Source organism: Medicago sativa, chromosome 2, assembly GCF_051527215.1.
Source record: "Medicago sativa cultivar Bolivia chromosome 2, Bolivia_mono, whole genome shotgun sequence".
Taxonomy (NCBI): domain Eukaryota; kingdom Viridiplantae; phylum Streptophyta; class Magnoliopsida; order Fabales; family Fabaceae; genus Medicago; species Medicago sativa.
The window spans coordinates 26,986,483-27,012,427 of record NC_140750.1 but is presented as its reverse complement, the minus strand read 5'-3'; the positions used below and the strand labels follow the sequence as shown (position 1 = coordinate 27,012,427).

The 25,945-nt window shown below is 32.7% G+C and overlaps 2 protein-coding genes and 1 long non-coding RNA gene across 4 annotated transcripts; 1 reads left to right on the top strand and 2 right to left on the bottom strand.

Annotated features, from left to right (window-relative positions):
• The first annotated feature begins 379 nt into the window (after positions 1 to 379).
• LOC146945901 (diacylglycerol O-acyltransferase 1C-like) lies at positions 380 to 9,252 on the top strand. 2 transcript variants are annotated; one of them, XR_015026543.1, is made up of 17 exons: positions 380 to 809; positions 2,597 to 2,677; positions 2,801 to 2,874; positions 2,955 to 3,030; positions 3,225 to 3,292; positions 3,862 to 3,985; positions 4,260 to 4,361; positions 5,891 to 5,992; positions 6,114 to 6,250; positions 6,754 to 6,835; positions 6,946 to 6,966; positions 7,197 to 7,353; positions 7,536 to 7,598; positions 8,139 to 8,186; positions 8,297 to 8,359; positions 8,579 to 8,632; positions 8,733 to 9,252. XR_015026543.1 is itself a non-coding variant. In XM_085744180.1 (16 exons), exons 1-16 carry the CDS (start codon positions 393 to 395, stop codon positions 8,835 to 8,837), a joined length of 1,617 nt encoding a protein of 538 aa, XP_085600306.1. In that variant the 5' UTR covers positions 380 to 392; the 3' UTR covers positions 8,838 to 9,252. The 2 variants fall into 2 exon arrangements, 1 of the variants encoding a protein (XP_085600306.1); XM_085744180.1 differs by lacking the exon at positions 7,197 to 7,353.
• Positions 9,253 to 10,774: 1,522 nt separating this feature from the next.
• LOC146945900 (uncharacterized) lies at positions 10,775 to 11,508 on the bottom strand. The gene is made up of 2 exons (XR_015026542.1): positions 11,407 to 11,508; positions 10,775 to 11,066 (listed from the first exon to the last, which is right to left on the bottom strand). It is a non-coding gene; the product is annotated as an uncharacterized LOC146945900 (long non-coding RNA).
• Positions 11,509 to 14,063: 2,555 nt separating this feature from the next.
• LOC146945899 (casein kinase 1-like protein 1) lies at positions 14,064 to 21,975 on the bottom strand. The gene is made up of 14 exons (XM_085744179.1): positions 21,691 to 21,975; positions 21,542 to 21,582; positions 18,919 to 18,988; positions 18,638 to 18,786; positions 18,435 to 18,530; positions 18,277 to 18,347; positions 16,864 to 16,925; positions 16,692 to 16,755; positions 16,508 to 16,592; positions 16,296 to 16,422; positions 16,082 to 16,164; positions 15,936 to 15,999; positions 14,920 to 15,047; positions 14,064 to 14,839 (listed from the first exon to the last, which is right to left on the bottom strand). Exons 1-14 carry the CDS (start codon positions 21,764 to 21,766, stop codon positions 14,552 to 14,554), a joined length of 1,404 nt encoding a protein of 467 aa, XP_085600305.1. The 5' UTR covers positions 21,767 to 21,975; the 3' UTR covers positions 14,064 to 14,551.
• Positions 21,976 to 25,945: the final 3,970 nt, after the last annotated feature.

Genomic DNA, 25,945 nt, shown 5'->3' with positions numbered 1-25,945 from the left:
AATACAGTGCCAAGACATATTCCAAAGTTTCTGCTCAGTTCCTCTGTCTTTATCAATATATTTTTCACTTTTTTTTTTCTTTTTCTAACTACAGATATTTTTTTTTTAAAGGCTTTAACTAAAGATATTATTTATTATTTATTTTTTACATTTATACCGACGTATGCCACTGCTTCGTCCTCACACCTCGCACAAGCGCCACAACTCAATACAACACCCATTTAATTCAGCTTAATTACCGTCATTATAAAATTAATTATTTTTTATTTTTTTGGATTAGAGCTTTGATTAATCTTAATTACCTCGTTTCGAATCATTTCTGATTCCTCTCTCTTTCTCTCTCTATAAATATAAATAAACCACTTTTTCTAAGTCTGTTAATTCAGTTTACTATGGCAATTTCCGATGCACCGGAAACCACCGCCACCGCCACCATAACAACCATCGAAACCGACACAGATCTCAAACGCTCTTCACTCCGACGACGACCGAGCGCCACATCAACCGCCGGTGGTCTCTTCGACGCGGAAAGTGCAGCTGCAGATGCGGTTCGAGATTCCGCCTCCGATGATTCGTTGAACGGTAAGATCAACAACGAAGAAGAGGTTAAAGATCGAAAAATGGATCATGCAGAAGGAATTGTTGATGATGATGATGATGCGGTTAAGAAGAATGGTGGTAATGACGTCATCACTGATCGTGAAAATGAAAATGTTACTGCCGATTTCAAATTCACTTATCGTCCTTCAGTTCCCGCTCACCGGAGAAGCAAAGAAAGTCCTCTTAGCTCCGGCAATATTTTTAGACAGGTTGGTTTTGAAGTTCTTGATTTCAGTTTTGCATGGCTCGTTTCGTGCTTCGTAATCCACTTAATTAACGATAAACCAAATTTGTTAATGTAACTAATCGAGTTTTATTGCTGATATTAACCGTTTTTTAATATTTTTTAATATAAATAGTAAATGATAATGGGAGCCTCTAATATGGACCTCTTTTTTAAGGGTCCAACCATGGTCCTCACAAATTGACCGGCAATAGTGGGTACAAATCACTTTCTGTTTCCCCACTCATTTCATATTGTACACCCTCCTCCTCCTTTTTATTGGGGAGTTTTTGCAATCAGAAAACAATGAATGATTCAATTCTCAACAAATTCATAATCCTCATTCTCATTCATCATTCTTACAATTTCAAATTACTCATTACTTCTACAATTTCAATTCGACATTCTTGCTACAATTAAATTCAAATTCAATTTGTCATCCAAAATGATGGTTCCCAATCCTCATTCTCTTTAAGAATAAATGGAACCCTCTGAAGTAGAGATTCCATTGCAAAGCTACCATTTAAAATAGACCATAAACATGAAACGTCTTGTTTTCAATCTGTGTTTGAGAAATAGAAGCACAAACGCCTTCACGCTCACTGTCAACATCTTCAAGATAATCGACTTTGTAGCAAATCTAGAACCGAGTTCGTAGACCAGAATAAAACAAAATCAATGGCTTGTTTTCTCTGGTTAGAAGACACGTCCTTGGGAGTTATGCAGAGAAAATGTCATAAACAGGTGGTTCCGGAATCGGAGTGGGTAAAGTGACCGGAGGATATGGCGGTGACATTGAAGGCCGCGACTGACCAAGGGTTCAAAACCTCCTAATTTTTTTAATCTAGATATCTTAAACCATCTCTCTGGTTTTTAACGAAGAAATCAATGAAGGAAAGGAGGAAACTGTTTTTAACAACAGGGGAGGAGAGAGTGTACAACGTGAAATGAAGAAATGGAGGGCAAAAATGGAAAAGTGATAGTAACATGTAAATTGGAAACGAAGTGTACTCACTATTGCCGGTCAATTTGTGAGGATCATGGGTGGACCCTTAGAAAAGAGGTCCATATTAGGGGCTCCCAATGATAATAGTATTAAAAGTTTTAATACATGTTCTTTGTGCTACACTTTCATCGAAGGTGCATGTTGGCATCGGTGACCGATGCTTGTAATTACATTTAATTATGTCATTTTGTGAAATTTTTATCTGTGTCGTTAGTCGTTAGTGTCATGTCGGGTGTTTGCGTCTGAGGCGTTGTTTCAAACCTCGTTAGAAATATCATTGAGTTGGCATGGTTTTGGAGTTGAGAAAATTATAAGGTATTTTTATTATATTATATTATATTATAAAATAACATGTGATTTTAAAATGTATATTTTCTTCTATCAAAAAATATTTTTTTATTTTATTTTATGTAGATTTTTGTTTCACTCTTGATTGCATGCTACATGTTTCTATTTTATACAGTATGTTATGCTGCTGTTTGATTACTTGATTAATTTACAATTGTGGTGCTAGCTTAGTAGTAAGAGCATAGCCTCATAATTTTATGGTACAAAGTTGTAAAATGGTCATTAATGTTCCTTTGATTAATAAAATTTCTTGATTAACTTATGTGTTTAAGTAAATGAAATGATACTTTTGAGTTTGTCAAAACTACATTTTTTTTTCTTCCTTCTTATAGGGGCTTGCTTAGTTGTTTTGGCATCTTCTGTAATTGTTGTTTTATGAATAACTAGTTATTACTAATTTACTAATCAATGAATTACAGAGTCATGCAGGACTGTTCAATCTCTGTATTGTGGTGCTTGTTGCAGTGAATAGTAGGCTTATTATTGAAAATCTGATGAAGGTTTGTTTGTCTATCTATCTGCAAAATTTAAATTTCCAACTTGTAAAAAATGCTTTTTTATCTGTTTAAGCGGTTTGATTTTTCTAAATTTTATATTTTTAAATGTAATTTTATGTTTGGCAGTATGGATGGTTGATTCGATCTGGCTTTTGGTTTAGTTCAAAATCGCTGAGAGATTGGCCCCTCTTCATGTGTTGGTAATGGGTTTGATGATCCTCTTTAAGAATATATTTATACTGTTATTTGACATTTTGTAATGTTTATGATTATTTCACAGTCTTAGTCTTGCAATATTTCCACTTGCTGCCTTTGTAGTCGAAAAGTTGGCCCAACAAAAACGTATTTCTGAACCAGTAAGTGATTTCCCAAGTAAGCTTTTATTATATTTCATTTTATGGGGAAAATAAGTGTCTTGTAATCACTTATGTTCCTTGATTGTTGTGCAAGTAACAACAGTTTTAGAGCATAATTAATTGCGGTACGATATTTTTAGTCATGTGATTTTCAATATTTGACATACATTGGAATATTGATTTGAATGTTGCAGGTTATTGTTCTACTTCATATTGTAATTACAACTGTTGCGATCATCTATCCAGTTTTAGTTATCCTCAGGTCAGTATAGACTTAAAAGTCGACTCCTCGACTTCTATCTGGACTATTCAGACAATTGTTCATTCATGTATCATATATAAGCTTCATTTGATGATTGTGTTTTAGTCATGAAATTATGTCATTATCTAGGAAGGAATGTTTGAACATTATTTTTGCATCATATTAGAAAAGTTTCAAAGCTGTTTGAGGAACCTCATTTTAGTGTTTGGTTCGTATAATGTAGAAGTTAAATTATATTTGAAATTAATATTATTAGAAACACAGAAGGTAATGTCTAGGGAGCAGACAATTGGGAACAATTTTGTTGCTTCTTCATAGATATTTATGTCATGTGATAAAGGCATTTGACAGACATTCATGAAACACTTGCAAGCTCTTCACTGATTATTTGATCAAAGTAAATTCCTGTGTTTCTTGAGCATAAAAGTTGACCACATCTGTGGCATTTATTTTAAACATTGATTTGCCTTATGATGGATATAATATCTATAATAAAAGTTTCTTCTTGGTCATTTCGTGGGAATTGGTATAGTGAAGATATCTTATGGATCCATGGCCTTGCTGTGCAGGTGCGATTCTGCTTTTTTATCTGGTTCCACGTTAATGCTATTGACTTGCATAGTGTGGTTAAAATTGGTGTCATATGCACATACAACCTATGATATGAGAGCGCTTGCTGTTTCAAATGAAAAGGTAGTGATTACTATTTTGGTAAATATAAGAGGTTATGTTATACGTTCTATGTGGTGTTTAGTTTTTGAACAATAAAGTCCTGCATGATTACACTGTAGTCTGTGATTCTAGTATTCTAATTGTTATAGTAAAATCCATTCTGCTTCCATTTCCAATCCTCTGTTCATGGCTTCTTGCTGGGTGGATGGTGATATTATGTTATAATCTGTTCAAATGAGTGTCTGATAAAAGTTATGTTTTTCCCCCTTACTCAATCATGTTACCTGTGGTATAGGGAGAAACAGTGCCCGATACTTTGAATATGGAGGAGTACCCACACAATGTGAACTTCAAGAGTTTAGCATACTTCATGGTTGCTCCTACATTATGCTACCAGGTAACAAAAGTTTTTAACTTAAAGTGTTGATATATGTATTCTTGCATGTAAAATTATTGTCATCGTTGCCTCGTTTTGGATTCTCATATTCTACCGACATTGCATGCATTTATTTTTTCTGATGAAAGCACATACAAGGCACTGTTATGCGGACTTATTTATGGCTATATTTTTGGTTTGGAGTGTAGGTTTTTAGAGTAAGGTCCTGTCAGAATCTGTTGCACACTGTTTCTCCCAAGTTCTCTATTCATCGGCGGATTTTTTCTATGTACTGCTTCCTCAACTTGTCTCTGATCTTTAAATCAATTTGTCTGACTGTCTATTCTGTCCTCCTTTTGGTCATCTGCTTAGCTTTTATAGCCTCTGTTGGCTTTTTGACCCTGATCTTTGATGCATTTTGTCCCAGCTGTGGTAGATGTAGTTTGGCTTCTCCTATCTAAGCTGTAGTTACAACCCTTAGTTACAACCCTTACTTCTGTCTCAAATGTGATTGGTCTCGGCTTATTTGCATGTACAATTTGGCTCCATCTCTTGTGCTAAATGTGGTCTCTCCCTAGCTCTTATCTCTTTTGCCATACATGATCAAGCTTTACTCTTCTCTGAAGCGGCTCGGGCCCAACTTTGTCTATGTTGACTTCCAAATGGTGTTGTGTGAGGTCCATACATATTACCCTCTTTAGAAGATTTCCTTTGTAATAAGCTTGAAGATTAGTATGCTTTCACTTGAGGTCAAGTGCTAGAATACCTCCAAAATATCTCATCAAATCATCACTTTATCATAAAATATTTAAGAATATCTCACAACCATTATATTGTGTTTTAAATTTCCTTATTTTCATGATTTATTCTTTATTTAATAAGGATTAGAGTTTTTTTCCACAGGATTAGGATCACAGTTCTAGTATAAACATGGGTTATTGTTTTGTCTTGTGTTAAGAGTCCCACACTGGACGAGATGAGGTCTGAAAATGTGTTTATAAGTGGCGGGTAGTACTAACCTTACAAGTTCACCAAAATAATGGTATCAAAGCCTATCTAAGATCCGGTTGGGCCACCTGCTATCAGGTTACCTCTGTTGGACCACTCAGGTCACGCCCCAAGCGACCAGTCCTGGGTGTGAGTGAGCATGTTAAGATTTTGCAACATATTCACATCATTATTAATATAATTTTATTATTCTGAGTATTCCTTTTCCTCCCTCTATACATGGAAGACAAAAACCCAATAAATTGAACAAGTGATTGGTGATAAATTTGTTCTGAGATAAAATTATGATATTGATTTTATCCTCACCTTACAAGCCGGTTTTGTAAAGGACAAATTATAAGATTTTGCAACATATTCACATCATTATTAATATAATTTTATTATTCTGAGTATTCCTTTTCCTCCCTCTATACATGGAAGACAAAAACCCAATAAATTGAACAAGTGATTGGTGATAAATTTGTTCTGAGATAAAATTATGATATTGATTTTACTCGTGTAATTTCCGCTTCTATTTCTTATGTGATGAATTTATGTTATAGCCAAGCTATCCTCGCACACCTTCGGTTCGAAAGGGTTGGGTCTGTCGACAACTTCTCAAGCTGGTCATATTTACAGGAGTTATGGGATTTATAATAGAACAAGTAAGAAGTAGCTGTTAATAAATGTACTTGTAATTTTGATCCTTTTCCCCTTCAATTTTTTATTCAACTATCTGCAGAAATTCAGAGTGATGACATTATTTTATTTAAATAATTTTTGCAGTATATGAATCCTATTGTCCAGAATTCACAACATCCTTTGAAGGGAGACCTTCTATATGCCATTGAGAGAGTTCTGAAGCTTTCTGTTCCAAATGTTTATGTCTGGCTCTGCATGTTCTACTGCTTTTTCCATCTTTGGTATATATTTCCTCTTTGTTTTGTTTCAACACATATATAACTTTTTTTTTTTTTTAAAAGCATATTAGAATTAAATTGCCATAGTTTGTTGTGTTCATTGCCACGAAGATTGTTCCATGTCAGAACTAACAACAGACACCAAACCTAGCTGATTCCCTGGCAATGTCCTAAGGATTGTGCATTTATGTGTCTGTTATTGCTTGATTTATCAACACTTATGAAACAGAGAGTTTTATTATATTGAGGAGTTGGAGTATTTTTGCCGTGACCTATGAGAATGTCATGCTATTTTTTTTCCGACTCTTATTTCTTGTTTCTTGTCATCTATAAATTTATACTGTTATGAAATAGTTTAGAGTTGTATTCATGCACAAGGGCTGCCTATTATGTTTTGATCTCTGTCTTATTTATGTATATTATATTAAAAGTAAAGCTTTTCTTTGATAGTTTTTTCATATTAATTCTTACAACATTTGATCCTTAAAGCTACCGTTGTAATATAGGTTAAATATACTTGCGGAGCTTCTCCGGTTTGGTGATCGTGAGTTCTACAAAGATTGGTGGAATGCCCAAACGGTTGAAGAGGTAGGCTCTTTGTCCTGGTGTGTTCTTAGGTGATTTTAGTTACAATATTTCCATGAAGAAAATCCACGACTCATTTTTGTTGAATGCATTTCTGCTGCTGCTGTCATCAGTATTGGAGGATGTGGAATATGGTATGTTTCCTTTTCAGTCTTACTTCTACAAAAATGATATGCCGCTCTAAGTTTTTGGATGAAACTATTGTGCACTTATTTCATATTTGATATCAGCCTGAGATTTGAGAGAAATTATTACTTTCTGAATTATTTGTTAGGTTACAATACATGAGTTGCAGCTTGCCTTGCAAGCCGCTAACTAGCCTTAACAGAATTGTAACTCCTAATGATCTGACATTATTTAACAGGAATCACAACAGAGTTGGAATATTCTAGAAACTAACATGATTAGAATATTTTAGAAACTCTACACAAGGCCTAGTCTTACACATGCAATACTCTATACTCAGTACCCTGTCAAAGGATGATATCTAGGCTGATTTAACATGTTATCTAAGCCAGAAAGTAAGTTTCTTTTTTCATCTGACTTTCTGGCTTACCTTTCCCGCATTTACTGAGTATATGGTTCCGGAATCGGATTTAGAACATATTAGAAATTTTTAAAAATATTTTGTTCCTTCAACAAAAAAACAAAACAAATTGTAGATCCATCACTATTCAACTGAGTGGATTTCTTCATGTTACAGCCTGTGCACAAATGGATGGTTCGCCACGTGTATTTTCCCTGCATAAGGTTTGGTATACCCAAGGTAATCAAGCACCCTCCTATCTAGCTGAGTATATTCTGTCTGTGTGATACTTTCAAAGCATATTTTAGACACAAATGAAAAGTTTGTCTTCAGAGTAATTTCATGCATTACTTTTATAATTTGACATTTTTTGGAGTAAGAATAAAAATGTTACATTATTTGTAAAAATAATAATGTTACATAAATAGTAACAATAAATAAATTATCTTTTCATGCATTACGTGTATAACATCATTGCTTTGTATTTTCCTTCAGATGAATTGTTCATCCCTTATTGAAGGGTTGGTTATTGGTGGAAAGTTTTCAACTGATACACAATATTCAAACTTTGTATTTTCCTTCAGATGAATTTGGATTTGGAATCTGTACCAGTGTGCTAACCTTGCTGTCCTTCAATTTTTGGCTCTTTGCATTAAGCTACCTGTTAATAACATCATTGCTTCTCATTGATTTGGATTGGATTAGCATGTGTTAAAGATAGATCTCTTTTATTTTCTTAGTTCTTTGTGTGTGTGTGATTGTGATTTTCATCCTATACAGGGTGCTGCTGCTTTGACTGCTTTCCTGGTTTCTGCCGTGTTCCATGAGGTGCATGGTTTATCTCTGTCTATTTCCCCATCGATTGCGTCCCCTTTTGCGTTTATTTTTGTTTGATTGTTTAAAATTTTGCTCATAAATTTTCTTTCATTTGAGTGTAGCTATGCATTGCTGTTCCTTGCCGCATGTTCAAGTTGTGGGCTTTTATTGGAATTATGTTCCAGGTAAAGGCTTAGTGCCATATTCTTCTACAGCCAACTGAATGAACTTTCGCCCTTACTGGAAATGAAAATCTGAAGTGATAGTTTCTATTTTTCTACAGCCAACTGAATGAAAATGTTACTACACAATTTGTCCGGTCTCAGTTGTTGATAAATGTGATATAATCTGTATTTTAGATTCAGTTGACATGATAATGATGAATGTTTTTGCGCTCATTATAGGTTCCTTTGGTCTTGATCACTAATTACCTGCAAAATAAATACAGAAACTCAATGGTATGTCTTTAAATTGTCCTATTTAAGAATTTAATCTATTACATATATATTATCTTCAAGTTGATTTATTGGTTTTTAATTCTTTTTTTCTTCATGCCAGGTTGGAAATATGATTTTTTGGTTCATATTTTGTATTCTTGGTCAACCTATGTGTGTACTACTATACTATCATGACTTGATGAATAGGAAAGGTGAAATTGACTGAGGTAGCATTACATCATTACAGTTATGTGGATGAGCTTTTCCTTCCGCTGAGCTAAATCGATGTACATATGTTGCTCAATGTTATCTCTAGTGATTATCATCTGCTATGACAGTTGTTCATATGAGTTTAAGCATTTCCATGTGATTTGCTTCGGCCTTTTGAAGTTAGTTCATCTATGTATTTATTTAACTGAATTGCTTTGGCACTTCAGCAATATGCAAGCAATTTTGAAAGCAGCACATTAACAATGTTACGTGCTAAAGTAAAAAAAAAAAAAAAACTAACAGGTTTCGGATAATTGAGGCATAAGCTGTAATTGCCTATATGGTTTAGCTGTAGATGATTTATGGAAGTTTTAACTTTGAATAATTGAGGCATAAGCAACTTTGAATAATGAAACTTAAATTTCCTGCAACCATGTTTAAATTTCATGAATGAGTACTTAGATAAGGGTACCATACTTACCTATCCTTGTGGAAAACATATTTCGAATTGCATGAGTACGCATATCTAGTTTAGTTGATCATTGAAACATAAACGACTCCACGAAATCTCCCACTTCTCTTGTCATATTTGAGAGATTTAAAATTGCATTTTTTGGTTGTGACTTGCATTTGAGAGAAATTATTGCATAACATGTGCTGGTATGTCAGATGTAGGGATGATATTTTTTGTTGTGACTGGCATTTTAGAGAAGTTATTGCATAGCATGAAGGGGGAAAATAATTGAAAAAAGCAATTTAATAAAAGTGGGCGTTCATTTGATTCCTTTACTACTATGGCTACTGCCTACTAATATTATCAGTTTCTGATTTGATATAAAATTCTCATTCAAAAGCTCATGAGAAACTATGTTATATTAAATTTTATTGTTCTATGATGGAACATGTGATTTATCTCTCTCCGTGTGTGTTTAATTGTTCTAATTCATGCGGCGTTTAACTCAAACAGAACTAGTCAAATATAATTGCATGGACTCGAATTTTATTTCCTCTCAAATTTGGTATACCTGTCGTTATAAACAATGTAAAAGGAATGCTACTTTTCAACTGTGGAAAAAAAAAAGTTTTGAGATGAATGCACAAGTTTCAATTCCTTCATACTGCACAGGATTTTTAAGATGTTGTTTTGAGCTTGATCGTGATCCTCTGTCAATTGAAACTTGTCAATTGACAGTGCAATATGATTAAGTTCAAATGAATATATTGGAATGCATTCGTGTTCGTCGCTACTTATCTCATATGAAGGAATTCGATGTGAAAACATGCATACTTGATTTGGTAGAATACATGTGTTGTGTTTTCATCATTTTTGAGTTTTGCAAAGGATTTGGAAGTTTTTACACTAAGTATAACACACTTTAATGCCAACATTTTGAGCAAACAATACAACACCCTTATGGATAATGAAATGTAACACAACACTTTGTTTAAAACTAAATAAATTTGTCGTATTCTATTGTTTTGGAATTGATTTTGTGTACTTGTACTTGTGTATGAATTGAATTGATCTTTCTAAAAGGTATTGAGAATGATTGAATGAATAAATATGGTAAATGAGAATGATTAGAAAAAACAATTTTCAACAAACAATGGTGTTAAAAAGCACCAAATGTCATTTAAAAATTTAGCAAATGAATGCTTTTAAAAAATGCAGGGAATGCTTTTTAAAATATTAACATTAAGTATTGTGAATGAATAAATGAACATAATATATTCTACAAAATGCACATTTACGGGCTTAAAAAAACAACATATCTGTCAATATTTGAAGAAAGGCAAAACGCAACGGTAATTAACTGCAGCTCTCCCAACAATAGTTAATTATCGTTGGTGCTGCAGCAGTTAACTACCACCGGAGGTATTTACGTCATTTTGATGTGTTTTTTTAAAAAATTGAATGTTAGAAAAGCAAATTTTTTATTTTAATGCAAAGAATCAATACCTCCAACATATTCATTATATTTTACTTTTTATTTTCTTTTTTTATTATGTTACAAATTCAAGATTTTACACACTATTCTCTCAAACTCATAACTTCATTGTAATTTAGGGGGCTTCAAGCACAACAACACAACCTAACCTAACCCGTGCCACCTCTTTTTTTTCTGGTTACACACGTGCCACCTCTTTCATAGCCCTTGTTTTTACAATGTTACTTGGCGGCAATTTGAGAAATTCACACATGGCTCTATGCAATGAAATTTTGAAGTTGACCCAATTGTTAATCCTGCAGCCAGCAAAATAAGTTAAATCATTAAATCTAGATGGTCAACAGAACAAAATTTACTATTTCATAGTTTTTTATGCAATAGACAAGAACTACACAATCACCAAAATAAATTATTTTTGAACTTTGATCTAGCTAACATTTTATTTTTCAAATTTATGAAAATGACAAATTCATATGATAAATGTTGTTGAGTCATACACATATAACAACTTAAGTTTTTATTTTAATATTTGAATCATTAGAATAAGAATACACAAGAAGAATTCGTATTATTTTTTGATTTATTGATGGTAAATTTTATATTAAAAATGAAACTGAATAGAAATTTTTAGGTTACCTGAAGGGAGAATCAAAGCAATGCACAAAATCAAGCTAAGAAAGGATTGATAAATGGAAAAAGTCATTGCATAGTATTTCAACTTATGTTTTTATTTTTTGTGAGAAGCATGATTAATAAACATGTTCATTATATATTATCTATAAGATAGAGATGAAGGAAAAACATTAAAGACCTTTGAAAAAATTTAATACACTAAAGAGACTATTGAAAAATAAAAAAATGTGTTAATGGTATTCAATATTTTTTTTTTCTGTAAATGTTAATCAACATACTTTATTTGTATTATACTATTATTATTATTACACTTTTGTTATTTCTTTTATTTCATAGTCAAAATTACAATATGTATGCATTATTATTATTATTATTATTATTATTATTATTATTATTATTATTATTATTATTATTATTATTATTATTATTATTACAATATGTATGCATTATTATTATTATTATTATTATTATTATTATTATTATTATTATTATTATTATTTTTGACGGATTTATTATTATTATTATTATTATTATTATTATTATTATTATTATTATTATTATTATTATTATTATTATTATTATTATTATTATTATTATTATTATTATCTATACTATATATAAAGAATACAACCTCTTTCAGCTCTTTTGGACTGACTTTTTCTCTTTCCAAAAATGCCCTCAATTTTGAATACAAATAACACATGTAACAAATAGATAAGAATAAATTTAAATATTAAAAAAATGTAACAAACAAGATATGAATGTATATATATGTGTGGTTTTTTTCCCTTTATCATTTAAAAAGTGTAACAAACTAAATGAATATATTTATAATCACTTTTTCACTATCCCAATTATACTCTTACACAACTTTTTCTATAATAATGATCGTTGTGTTGTTGGTGTCACTAAAAAATGATTTTAGATTTTTTTTTGTTATATTGTTGGTGTCATTAAAATAAATAATCATGATTAGTTTGGTTTGTTATACCTTGAAATCAACAAACATTTATATTTTTAGTTTTAATTCAAATCAAAATTTCATAAATAAAACACAGTTAATAATTTTTAAATTTTAGCGTAATAAAAAGAGCGAAAAGACGGACACGTGAGTGCCCGTCTTTTTGCTAGTTGTTGTTGTTGTTGTTATTATTATTATTATTATTATTTTATTTTTATTTTTCACAAAGTAATTTTTTTTTTACTCAAGCATTCATATATATGAGGACCTCTTTGATAGATGATATGTAAGTATATGCATAAACGTTCTTTGAGCATGAGGTTTGCCATCACATTGGTGAACCTGTTTAAGAACCTATTTAAAAAAATTCAAATAGTTTACCAACCTACATATTAATTAGACTTAAAATGAAGTCACTAACTACATAACTAACTATTGATAAAAAAAAAAAAGATAATATTGATCAAAAACTACATTACCGAGATAATAAAAGTTGATCCAATTATTACGAAGTTTGATCCATATCTGATAAGGATGTGTTCAACTCCCAATATAGATGTAAGAACCTCTTTGAAGGACTCATCACTCTTCGAGTTATGAGATTTGTCTTGACCGGTTAACTCTAAGACCTTACTCACTTAAAATTTTTATTAGAATTTTTTTTTATTTTAATAAGAGTGAAATATACCTAAGTGTAAGGTAAATAATGCAAAAATTGTAGGCACGACCAATCGAAACACATGTTTTCCGTAAAATAAATAATTATTCCCTAATCCTTTAAAACAGAGGCGTATAATAATTTGTGAAGAACCTTCCTACAATTAAGCACTCCCTAAGAATAAGATCTTAAATATAAGAAGAAAAAAAGTACATGTACTATTTCCTAATATTTAAGACCGAAGAAAGTGCTTCTCATGATAAAATTCATTAAATTCATTAATAACTTTATTTAAAAATTTGACTGCAATTAATACCATCCACAATGCAGCACTCAATTTGGGTGCTTAAACGGATCCCGACTGTACACGTCATTCGTTTTATAATTAATACTTAATAAGCACTAAATCTCTCCAACCCAGCACCTCAAAATAATTATTAATTGGATCCCTACAATAATTGTATATCATTAAATTTTAACAATAATTTATATATTCATTCATAATTATATAATTTTAAAATATTGAAGTAATTTAATTATAAATTATAAAAAAAGTTAAAACTTGAAAAAACAAAATAAAATAAATTATGGTAAATTATTTGTTGTTTTGTTTAAATCCATTCACTGTATGTTTTTGTTTTTGGTCCATTCAGATGGGTAAATTATTTGTTGTTTTAAAATAAGTTTTGTTGAAAATTTAATGTTGATCAATTAAATATTACTCTTGCAACTAATAATATAATTTATTTTTTAATATTAAAATAATACAACAATTGAATAGAGAAAAAAATAGAATTAATTGTACATGTGAGACTCATGAGTAATAGGAGAGAGTGCCTATAAAAGCACTCATCTTTATAAGCACCGTATTAATTAGTGTCACAATGGGAGTGCCTATTTAGCATGTGGTGCTAAATAGGGGAAAGGACTCCCCATTGTAGATGGTCTAATAACCATATTAGTCAATTTCTTTGTAAGTAACAGTCAACTATATACATAAATTGCAAACATATAAATAAAATGAAAAACTTCTACCAGTACTTTAAAATGTAAATGATACACTTTTATTGTGACATAAAAAACGAAAACTAAAGAAAAATAATAATTTGTGTAATATTAAAAGAAAAAGAAAGAGTATAATGGCTAAGTTACAATTTTTGCTTGTATTTGATAGCAGCTTTTAAATGTGATAAAATGAGTAAAAACAAATGTGATTTTATAAAACTATGATCAACATAACACTAGAAGCATCTAGTAATAGTTGCTCACAGAAAAAAATGTTCAAAAATTTAAGGTTCCCGCCAAAAAAAATAAGTGTGCCAATGTAGATCTAAGCTTTACATCAACAATCTCTGATTTAAGTTACTTCCTTCTCATTCCCTTATCGGCTTTATCATCATGAGAATATGAGTCGACAATAAAAGCCGAAAGTTCTGCGTTCTGACTCGCGTCTCTTTCGCAGGTCACTAGCAACTGTTGCAGAGCATGTTAACCCAAATTTTATATGTACAAGATAAAATGGGAAGAAATTATTGATGGGAATCGACATTTTTTAATTTCAAACCCTCGATGCCCTTGAGTGCAGTTTCATAATTCTTGATATGAGAACTATTTCTAGAAGATGTTACTCTCCTTGGATCTAAAGGTCCACTTTGTGAAATTCTTTGTCCACTTGAATGTATGATGGCTTTTCCATTGATATCTTCAGTAGCACGAGCACGAAAATTTGAATCAGCACCGCCAAATGCATTGCGGCTACTGCTACCATGAAGTCGCCTTGATCCACTCGACTCGCCCAAGACATTGGCACTTGATAACTGCATGATTTGACACAACACATCAAATTATTTTGTAATTTTTTAAAAGGAAACTGAAGGAAATTTGCAAAAGATCTTACCATAGCAGCATCACTAGGACCGGGATTTTTCTGGTTTGAAATATTTACAGAATTTAAAATGGGTCCCGACATTCTTCGCCTCGAAGAGTTTACTGAAACCATACCAGAATGACGCCCTTCTTCCCTTCCTGTAAGATTATGGGAAAAAAAGTAGAACCAGAAAGCCCAAAAGCTCAATATGGCAAAAAATACATAAAACCTATTAGAAAGACTCTGTTTACTTTCTAAAAATATTTTCAGTATTCATTTTAAATAGGCTAACAAGGAGATGGAAGACTCTTATCGTGAACAATTGTGACAGAAAAGGTGGAAGACGAGCTAGGAAGAAAGCATTTTCAAGAACAATGAAAACAATGTTTTGACATTTCAAAATTTCTAAAATTGCTAGATCTGTTATAGAAAATTGTAAAAGAAAATGCTGAGTACAATCTTGGATCTGTATTATTTTATGTTTATTAGTTGAAGTGAAAATGAACACATAGAATGGAAAGTAAATGGCCATGAAAAATAAAGACAACATCAGAGCAATAGCAACAAATAGGAGACAAAAAATTAAGCCCCTTTTACTTTCTAATAATATTCTAAGTTTTCATTTTTTTAAATTTATGTTCATTGAAAATATCAAACAAGAAGATGATAGAATAGTTTAGTGAATAACAATATCAAACGACATGAAAGACTAATGTATGTTCATTTTAAAAATAATGCATTTTCAGAAATAATGAGAAAAATGTTGACATTTTCAAAATTTTGAAATATACTAGATCTGTTTTCAAAAATTGTAGAAGAAAACTGAGGGAATTGGAAAAGAAAACGAGTCCTTAGTCATTCTTCCCAAATAAATTTAATAAAGCTAAATAATATTGGTGCATGCAAGATAGATAAAGACAGGTTTAAACCACGGTAACCTAAACATAACATGACTTAAATTTGCCAAAGAAAGCATCCACACACGTATTATACTGACCAAACTAAATTTAATGTCAAAAAGGAAACAGAAACAACAAAGAAATTACCTGTGTGTCTATTAGCATTAGCCATAGCAGGAGGGATTCCAGAACTAGTTCCAGCATTAAGCCCCTAAAACACAGGCATGAGAATTCTACCCATTGCTAATGGAAAAGATCTCAAACGAGAAAAAAATATAGAGAAAACCACTTACGATAGCACGTGCTGGAGGAGTGATTAGCTGTGATTGCTGATACTTCAAGATTGTCCAATCAAAGATGTAATCAGACTGGAACCCTGTTCAAATGCCAATATGATAATGAATCAATTTGCAGCAATAGATTGAAGAGCAAATCCTGCAAGCATATATAAAATAAACTCGAAGATTGACACCAAAGAGGTGTTTTTTTATGAGAATAGTTTCAAACCTTCACGAATAAACAGGTCTCGAAATATTCTTTTGAGGTATGCATAATCTGGCCTATCATCAAACCTTAATGACCGGCAATAATGGAAGTATGATGCAAACTCTGTTGGATAACCTCGACACAAGGCCTGGAATACATAACAAGGCATTGGTACAATTTAAGATATAGTGCATATTACGTATTCAAAGGCCAATTATATCAAACCTACCCACCTCAATCGAAGTAGAAACCTTCTTTTCACTGATTTTCTCGTACTTTTCTCTCTTGGTTCGTGCTTGAAGCCCTTGCCAAGGAAGACTGCATATAAAATGAAAATCAATCCAATGGGTTTCAACAAAGCACTAGAAGAAAACAATGCAAGGTTGACAACAATGCAAGGTTGACAGTAATAATCACCTTCCCCTGAGGAAGTACATCAAGACATAACCAACAGACTCTAAATCATCTCTTCGACTTTGCTCTATAGTAATGATCGGAAAAATAGAATCAAGCAACAAAAATATGTTAGATAATACCACTTTGATGCACATTAAGCAATGCTAAGTAAGTATCAAGAGATCGTATATACCAATGCCAAGGTGGGTATTCATGCTAGCATATCTTGCAGTTCCAGTCAAATTTTTATTTTCCCTGTTGTTTCAAAATGAAATACATTACAAGTTACATTCACAATAAATTAATACTAAAACAACAGCAGCCAAACTAGGCTATATAAAATTAGGGTCTAAATATGGATGAAATATCACCGAGAAGAATCACAATTTGTCCTGAAAAACAAAGTTTTGATGAAATAGAAATGCCGTAAGCATTCTACACATGGTTAATTTTGATATAGTTCTTATATCACCGGCCTATAAAACAACAACAATCAGGCCTTATCCCACAATCAACGCCATAATGTCCTCTCATATATCATATATTTATTCAACTTATTAATCTCTAGGTATTTCTTAATCTCTTATAGTTTTTATAGGTCTACCTCTAGCGATTTGACTACCTCTATTTGATATTTACAAAAATTGTGTCAATAAGATCCAAAATGGTATTTTTTATTTTAGTGATAGTAAATACAATAGCATAAAAGCAACAACTCCCGTTTGAAAAACTAGTCACCGGAGGCAGCTATACGCTGCTATACCACGCTATTGATAACTGTGGCAAATAGATGTTCTAACTTTCTCTCCAAAACATTCATTCAAAATCTTATCTTTTCTTGCAGTCAACAGAACATGCTCATATTTTTCAATCTTATCTTTATCTCTTTTATCCCTTTATCCTCCAAAATTCAATACCTCAAAGCCTCATTAGTCTTTTTCAATATAGTTTTCTTTATAAGTCAAAAGGAGCTTTAACATTCCACATAACTCCTAAAGGATCGCTCCACTTAAATCCGCCCAGCTTGAATTCAAGATTTAGGTCTCCTACTACTTATTCATCACTTTGTATGAGGAGATTTTATACAACTTAGATTTTGTGTCTAACTTAACCCCACAAAATCTATTTGTAAGGTGAAGATTGTCAAAGGTTTTAAAGCTTCCTTCAAATCTCTAGCCATTGCAACTGCCAGCCTCCAAACCCTTCTAAAGTATCGTCTAATGAATAGACTGACATTCAGAGCATCATCATACTAGTCAAAAACAGACATTGAGTGGGCGATCAAAACAACAATAGACAAGCAAAGCATGATTGGTTAATCTACTCACGATAATACTGACAAAAAAATGTTTTATAACGCAAACTTTGAATTACATAATAAAAAAATCATACATATAAACCGTCCCTCATGTATATACATTGCTAAGATTTTTTCGATATGAAGATTAAAATAAAATAAAAGTATTATGATAAATTAAAATGTTACAGCTATATTGGACGAAATTATTTCAAATTGAGCATATCAATTCCACTATGCCATCAAGGTCTAACAATTAGGAATAGCCTAGTTTACTAAGGCATTCACAAACCAACTAAATCATCATACCTGTAAGGAATGTGTTGATGGGTCGAACTATCTCTATATTTCTTCGCTAAACCAAAATCAATACAGTAAACCTACATATAAACCAATATATAATAAATGCCTAATATATGAACATGAATATACAATACATTAGAAGGCCACGTAAACAACTTAGCCACCTGGTTTTCCCGCTTTCCCAAGCCCATGAGGAAATTATCTGGTTTAATATCCCGGTGGAGAAGCGATTTAGAATGAACAAACTCAACACGTTTGATCTGGCATAGGCAAAAAAACAGAAGGATAAAAGTTTTTTAACTTACTATTAGTTCAATGGTAGGCTGAGTATTTAGTAAAAAAAAATCATTGTATAAATAGGACCTACCATTTGCTCAGCAAGCATGAGAACTGTCTTTAGCGAGAGCTTTCTACTACAGAAGTTAAACATCTCTTCAAGACTAGGTCCAAGCAGATCCATTACTAGAACATTGTAATCTCCCTCCACTCCAAACCATTTAATATTTGGAATCCCAGCTGCCAAGATAAAACTTGAGTTAGAGCTATTTATAAGTTACAAATAAGACCAATTATTCAAAAGCAGGGTATGTTGCAAAAAGTGGAATAAAAAATAAAAAAAAGTTATATGCTTATGAAAACGGCCATTACGCTCTCCTTGCAGCATTCTGTACAACTTGGACTCATACAGCAACTGAGGATTCTTTGTCCTGACATTTTCCTGATTAAAAAGAGCAGCAAAGAACAGGAAGCAAAAAGTAACAACAAAGTCAGATCTCTAGCACTAAGAGACATCCAGAATCTAGTAACTAGCTACAGAAAAACAATGCCCAAAATTACCAGCAAAGTTCAAGTACAGAGTAGAGAATATATCAGGAATAGATGTTACTCAATTTTAATAATTTTGCGGAGCAATAAGTATATGATTTGACAGATGATTCATTTCACATATAAGGATCTTTTCAAAGACTAGCATTGCAGTCTAATCATCAAATTTTCCAATGAAGCATACATTATTTTGTTAGAAACTGGTTCTGTTACTTCTATTAATGGCAACTGACGACCGCTTCGTTTTCAACTATAAAAAATAGTTATTTTCATGTCTACTTTCTACACATATGGTAAACCTTTAAGTGATTAAATAATGAATAAATTAGAGAAACTCGGGTCACATGTTAACAAAAGTTTATTTTCTTTGGTTCAGGAAGGGAGGAGAAAGATTATTAATTACAGGATTAAATAATCATGTCATTTCTTCCAATCCAATACCCAACCATAGACTCTGAGATTAACATATAAGAATTTTGAATAGAAAGGAATATGCCAATATTTTTCTGAGGAGACTTGATTAATTGTAATATGCATGGTATGTTTCAAATATCTGGGAACTGAAACTCTTCTTTTATCTTGCAAAAAGCAGTTGCATATTACACGCACAAGCATTTTAAGGTGAAATAGTAAAAGGAAAAATTTCACTTCCATATGAATGACCTCTTTGAAACATGTTAGAGGCTTAGAGCCATGCATGTCATAGAGGTAATACTTGATTATGTATGTATTCTACAGTCTGCATGTCATAGAGGTAATAATTAATTAATTGTTGGATCGAAAATATTATGCACAAACAAATACTTGTTTTTCTCAGTCAGTATGGTGTCAGGAACAACGCAACAAGTAAGAAGCATTTCCATTCAATGCCACATAAAATTTACACTGGTCCACTTCTTTTTTACAGTCAAAATAATTGAACTTAGATTCAACTAGCTCTGAAATGTTGAAACAAGAAGAACAATACCACAAAGTGCTAGTTCTATTCTGAACAATGGCAGACAAACACATCATTAATCATTTCAAACCTACTAATACTGCATAAACAGAAAGTCCTCACTCACAACAAAAGGGTTTTTAAAAGAAACAACCTTTTTTTTTAATGCTTGAAAATATTGATCAGATATATGTATAACCCTGTCACATTCCCCAAAAGATAAGAAAGTGCAACAAGCTCAGCAAAGATACGGTCAAAGATGGCAAGAATAGAAACTATGAAGCGCTGACACAGGCACCGTACACGACACCTTGGCACTGGTAATTATTTGAGAAAATAATAAAATTGCTTGTGAATCACACACATGGATCTGTTTTGGACACCAAACACGCCTTCAATCAGAAGTGTCGGCGCTATCAATGCTACCAATGGCTGATGGCAGAAAGCCAAAAATCCGACATGCTGTTTGATGTATAGCACCACCATTTCCTTCACAAATTGGCCATACTGGTTTTCCAAAAATTTGCCACCGGTATCCGCCATTTGACAACACAGGGCGCTATAGAGTTCTGGAGACAAAATTGGTTTTGTCATGTTCCGATGTTCTCGGGTAGAATTGATTTTGCCTCTAAAATTGATTCTAACTTGAAGCTAGAATCAGTAGTTTTTATCTCCACATGTGATTTTTAGACTCAAAGTTTTTGGTCAACTCACTTTTACATTAACTTTTTGAAACATAAATCCCTCTACCCATTTCAAATATTCTCTTCACATTTAACCCAGTGTTGTCAATTGTGGATCACAAATAATAGTGGTAATTTCAAATTCCGCTAGACAACATTGTTATAACACCGCTATTTCACAATAATTTGTACTAAATAGCGTAATCACAGAACAATAGCAATGTGCTCAAATTCCGCTATGCAATAGCGCTATAGCGCCGCTGTTTAACAACGTTGATTTAACCACTGTTCCAGACAGCCCGGTCCAATAACCTATAATCCTCGCCCCACTTGAGGCATGACAGAAAACTTCATGTGGTCCTTATACCATAGGAGCATGGTTCCATCAATCATGACTGTCGATAAGATCTCTAACGAACTCCTGCCTTCCACGGTGGGTTTCATGGAGTCAGTTACAGCCGGGATCCTTTATATAAAGGTGGCTTCGCGTCACAACGAGAACAAGTCACATTTTCACCACTTTTCCACCGACTCTCCTATTGAGTCTACTCTAATCTCACCAGAGAACTTGCTCCACCGTGGATGAGAATAGTTCCGCCGTGTCAGAAGGCTTCTTATATATACACTAACATTGATTGCATATACATCAATTTGGTTTACACTAGATCAACCACTTTTCCTAAACCCTGTTTTGCATCAACCATAGCTAAACAATAAACAACTAAATGCCAATACAAAAATCTAACAAATTACCCCTTTTCTTCATAGTTCAAATTCAACAAACAAATGAAGCAACAACAAAAAACAATTAATAAACATCACTTACAAGTTTAATTGCAACATCTTCATTAGTTACAATGTTAGTACCTGCAATTCAAAACAAAAAACACCAACATGATCAATAAAACAAGAAACATAAAAAAAAAAAAAACAAAAAACCAAACAAAATCATAAGAGAGAGAAAAACAGAGCAACCTAAATAGATCTCTCCGAATGAGCCACTACCGATCTTACGACCAACACGAAACTTATTCCCAACGCGACGTTCCATTCAAAATTCAAACCCTTACGCTAATTTCAACGCTTAATTTCAAAAAAGAAGATGAATTTAATGCTAAAAGTTATTCACATTTCACACCAAGAAATTGTGTTCATTGATCGGATTATAAATTAAAGAATGTATTGAAAATGTTAAGAATTTGAAGAAAAAGGAGCTGAAAAAATGGAAGAAAAATGAAATCTTTGAAAAAAAACGAAGATGAATAGTATTTTTGACGTGGCGTGAGATATAGGTAATTTTGTTGGAAAGGAAGAGGAAGGATATAGGTTAGTTGGGTTAATTAGGTAGGTAAAATAATTAGGTAGGTAAAAAAATTAATGTAATGATGGTAATGGATATGGTCGACAATGAACCGAGTAAACATAGATTGAAACTCGTTGACTCAACAATTAAACTGTTAATATTTTTTACAATAAATATTTAAGTGAGTTGGGCTCCAAGAGTTCATTAGGGTTAGAGTTTGTCTCAAGCCAAGATCGCTTTATAAATTACCTACTAAAGATAATCTCAAGCCGACAATGGGATTTGAACCACATCTTTGCGTGGGATAACGTCTCAACTCTTTATCAAGTGAACCTACTTTTATTGGCTTACTTGTTGAACTTGATTCACGAATCAAATGAATTGAACTTAAGGTGAACGAGAAATGCTAGCAACACACATTCTAACACACATTTTTTCAACACACTCTCTTTGATTGATTAAAATTCACATGGGACCCACCAAATTTATATATGACCTACATGATTTGGCGGGACCCGTGTGAATTTTTACCAATCAAAGAGAGTGCTTTGAAAAGTGTGTGTTAAAATATGTGTTGTTAGCATTCCTCTGAGGTGAACATTAAGTTTGTTAACTAAATGAAGCTATATATATATATATATATATATATATGGTTGGGGAGGAGTGGGAGGAGGTAGGAAGATTAATTGGGTTAAAACGGGTAAGGTTTGTCAACCAAAAGAGAAAGGTGGCCTTGGAATTAGGGATATAAGGCTTGTTAATTTAAGTCTTTTGGCAAAATGGAGATGGAGAATTTTACAAGATGAAGGAGCTCTTTGGAAAGATGTATTGATAGAAAAGTATGGCCCTAGGATTTGTGATCTGTTGCATTTGGAGAATGAAAGCTTGCCTCGGTATGCCTCACATTGGTGGAAAGACATTGTTAAGATAGATGATGAAGGTGGGGTAAGTTAGTTTAATAGGGAAGTGAATAGAAGGGTGCATAATGACCTTAATACATCATTTTGGAATACTAAGTGGAGGGGGGGAAATGACTTTGAGGACTAAATATCTTATGCTCTTTACAATTTCGAATCAAAAAAAGGCAAAGGTGGCGGAGATGAGGGAGGATTTGGGTAATGATTCTGATTGGAAGTTTATTTGGAGGAGGAGGTTATTTGTATGGGAGGAAGAGCTTCTCCAAAATTTGAAGACCGATATTCAAGGGTTTGAATGGACACAAGGGGGGGATGAGTGGAATTGGAAGTTGGAGGAAGGAGGAACTTTTATGGTGAGCTCAATGTATAAAAAGTTGGCGGAGGAAGAATACGACGCGAATTTGTGGGGGGAGGAGGAGAAACAGGTTCTTGGTGAAATTTGGAAGAGTCTGGCGCCGTCGAAAGTGGTGGCTCTCTCTTGGAAGGGTTTGCTAGATCGAATCCCAACGAGAGACAATTTAGCTAAGAGACATGTTTTTCCGCCAAATGCGAGTTTACTTCGTGTTTTATGTAATGAGGTGAATGAATCGACAAATCATCTATTCTTACATTGTAATGTGACTTGGAAGATTTGGTCAAAAATCCTTAATTGGCTAGAGGTGAATACTATAACTCCGGCAAATCTATTTTCGCATTGAAGGTGTTGGGATGGTTTGGTGTGCAATAGTAAAGAATCAAAAAGGGGTATGAGGCTTATATGGCATACTACAATTTGGAGTATTTGGAATGTTAGAAATAATGTCATTTTCAACAATGGAGGTATAGAGGTGGAAGATATAGTGGAGGAAATAAAAAGGTTGTCTTGGAATTGAAGTCTATCTAGGTTGAAAATTCGGCCGTGTTTGTACTATGAATGACATTGGAACCCAAAATGGTGTCTTAGCGTGTAAGGTAGGCGCAATAGCGGTTTTGTTATGGGTTGGTGGACTACTGTTGTTGTGTTATCAGTCTAAGATCAAGGGAGTTTTTGTTGCTTTGCTGCTGACGTGAGTGTGGTTCTGTCATAGGCTGCTGGATGCTGCTGTTTTGTTATCAGTTCCATCACTACCAGGTTTGCTGCTATGCTACTGCAGTAGCCTGCTGGTGTGGTTGGGACAGACAAAGGAGGCCTTCAATTTTTGTGGTGTTGGTAGTTTTGTTACCTTTGTGATTGAATCAGTTCTGCTTCATATGAGGTTTTTTTTTATTGAGTTTTGGTGTGGGAGAGAGGTGCCATATGTTATTAGGGCCTCTTTATTGTACTATTTTTCCTCCTTTGCGGGTATATATATATATATATATATATATATATATATATATATATATATATATATATATATGGGTTTGCTAACTTAGACCAACAAAAACATGAAAGTCCAAGTTAGCAAAAGTACACATTTCCATTTAGACAAAAATATCCTTCATCTTTATTATTATTTTTTTTTGGTACAATCCTTCATCTTTATTATTTAAAACTAAAAGATTGAGGATTACTTTAGAAATTTTCATTAAAACATATTTGTTAACTTGCACCAATTTGCTAACTGAGACCCACTTTTATTTTATTACAAATTGCTTGAGGGTTACTTTAGTAATTTTCATTAAAACATATTTGTTAACTTGCACCAATTTGCTAACTTTGACTCACTTTTATTTTATAACAAATAGCTTGAGAGATATTTACTAAACTATCTCTTACTTTAAATTGGTTTACACTAGTGGATATTGGTTTTTTTGTCCAAATGAAAATGTGCACTTTATATATATATATATATAGTTTGAGGGAGGACCTCTCAAACTATTCCAGTAGAGCGATTAACATTGAAGAAGAAACTTTGTCCCTCAGTTATGGGTTACTCTAGTATAGCGTTAGGTATGGTTGTTTTTGGATTTTGAGCTACACTAAAAAATACATAACTACAAACAGAAAGATAAAATGATAAATTTGTGAAAATAAGTTTGTTTGATTGATTGAATGTGTACTGTGTTAATTATAATGTATGAATAGAGTATTTATAGTGTGACTATTACCTATTAGCCAAACAATGTGACCTATAATGTGTAACCCCTATTCGATTAATTTTTGTGGGTGCTATGATAACTCCTTTGGTAGTAAGATTGCGGCGCTTTGTGTTTGGCTTCAACTTCCTCTCCTCATCATGACTCGTTGACAAGGTCCCTTTGTGCGCAACTCCACTTCATATCTTGTCTCTTCCCTCATTCCTCAAAACGGTTATTTGCGTTGAGTGTAGATATCATAGATAATATGTCAATGTCGAGTCTCACTATGTTTTGTGACTCAATTTTGAGCCTTTGAGGACCCACATTATGAGTTTGTGGCCTTAGAATTAATCATCTTCCTCGCTCGACTGCTCTAACATTGCTTATTCTATACTCAGTTGAGAGACCTCCTCACCTGACTGCTCAATCGTCTAGAAGTACACCTTCGTGTTCCATGGTTGTAGCAAGTGTAAACTTCATTTTCAAAATTCCATTTCATTAGATTTTGATAGAAGATTTTGATTCTATGGGAGCATATAGGAGTACACCCTCCAGTCATTAAAATAAGCAAAAATCAATATTTCAAATTCATTATTTAAATGATGTATATGATCTTTAATAAAGACCACATACATTATTTAATAAATGAATCTAAAATGTTAATTTTTTCTTATAATAGTGACCGAAGGATATACACTCCTGTTTTGAATGAGTTTGGTTGTTACCACAAGAATTAAAATTATCATGGGAAATAAAATGTGAAAAGATAGATAGTGATTTTAAAATGATTTTGGCCCCCTAAAAACTCTTACTAAAACATCATCTTGATTTTTCCTCTCTCTATATTTTCACACTTTTAATATCACTCTCTATTATTTTTTTTGTTGATGTCAGGGATTCAAACCCCAAACTTTGTATATATTATGCATTATCTCTATCAATTGAGCTAAACTCGCGGGAACACTTTATC

Coding starts and splice junctions, on each gene's coding strand:
- LOC146945901 (XM_085744180.1), top strand. CDS start 393: ATGGCAATTTCCGATGCACCGGAAACCACCGCCACCGCCACCATAACA. Junction 6,836..6,945: donor ATGCCCAAACGGTTGAAGAG/GTAGGCTCTTTG, acceptor TGCTGTCATCAG/TATTGGAGGATGTGGAATAT. Junction 8,360..8,578: donor TTATTGGAATTATGTTCCAG/GTAAAGGCTTAG, acceptor CGCTCATTATAG/GTTCCTTTGGTCTTGATCAC.
- LOC146945899 (XM_085744179.1), bottom strand. CDS start 21,766: ATGGAACGTCGCGTTGGGAATAAGTTTCGTGTTGGTCGTAAGATCGGT. Junction 18,787..18,918: donor CAGAATGCTGCAAGGAGAGC/GTAATGGCCGTT, acceptor TTATCTTGGCAG/CTGGGATTCCAAATATTAAA. Junction 18,531..18,637: donor TCATGCTTGCTGAGCAAATG/GTAGGTCCTATT, acceptor TGCCTATGCCAG/ATCAAACGTGTTGAGTTTGT.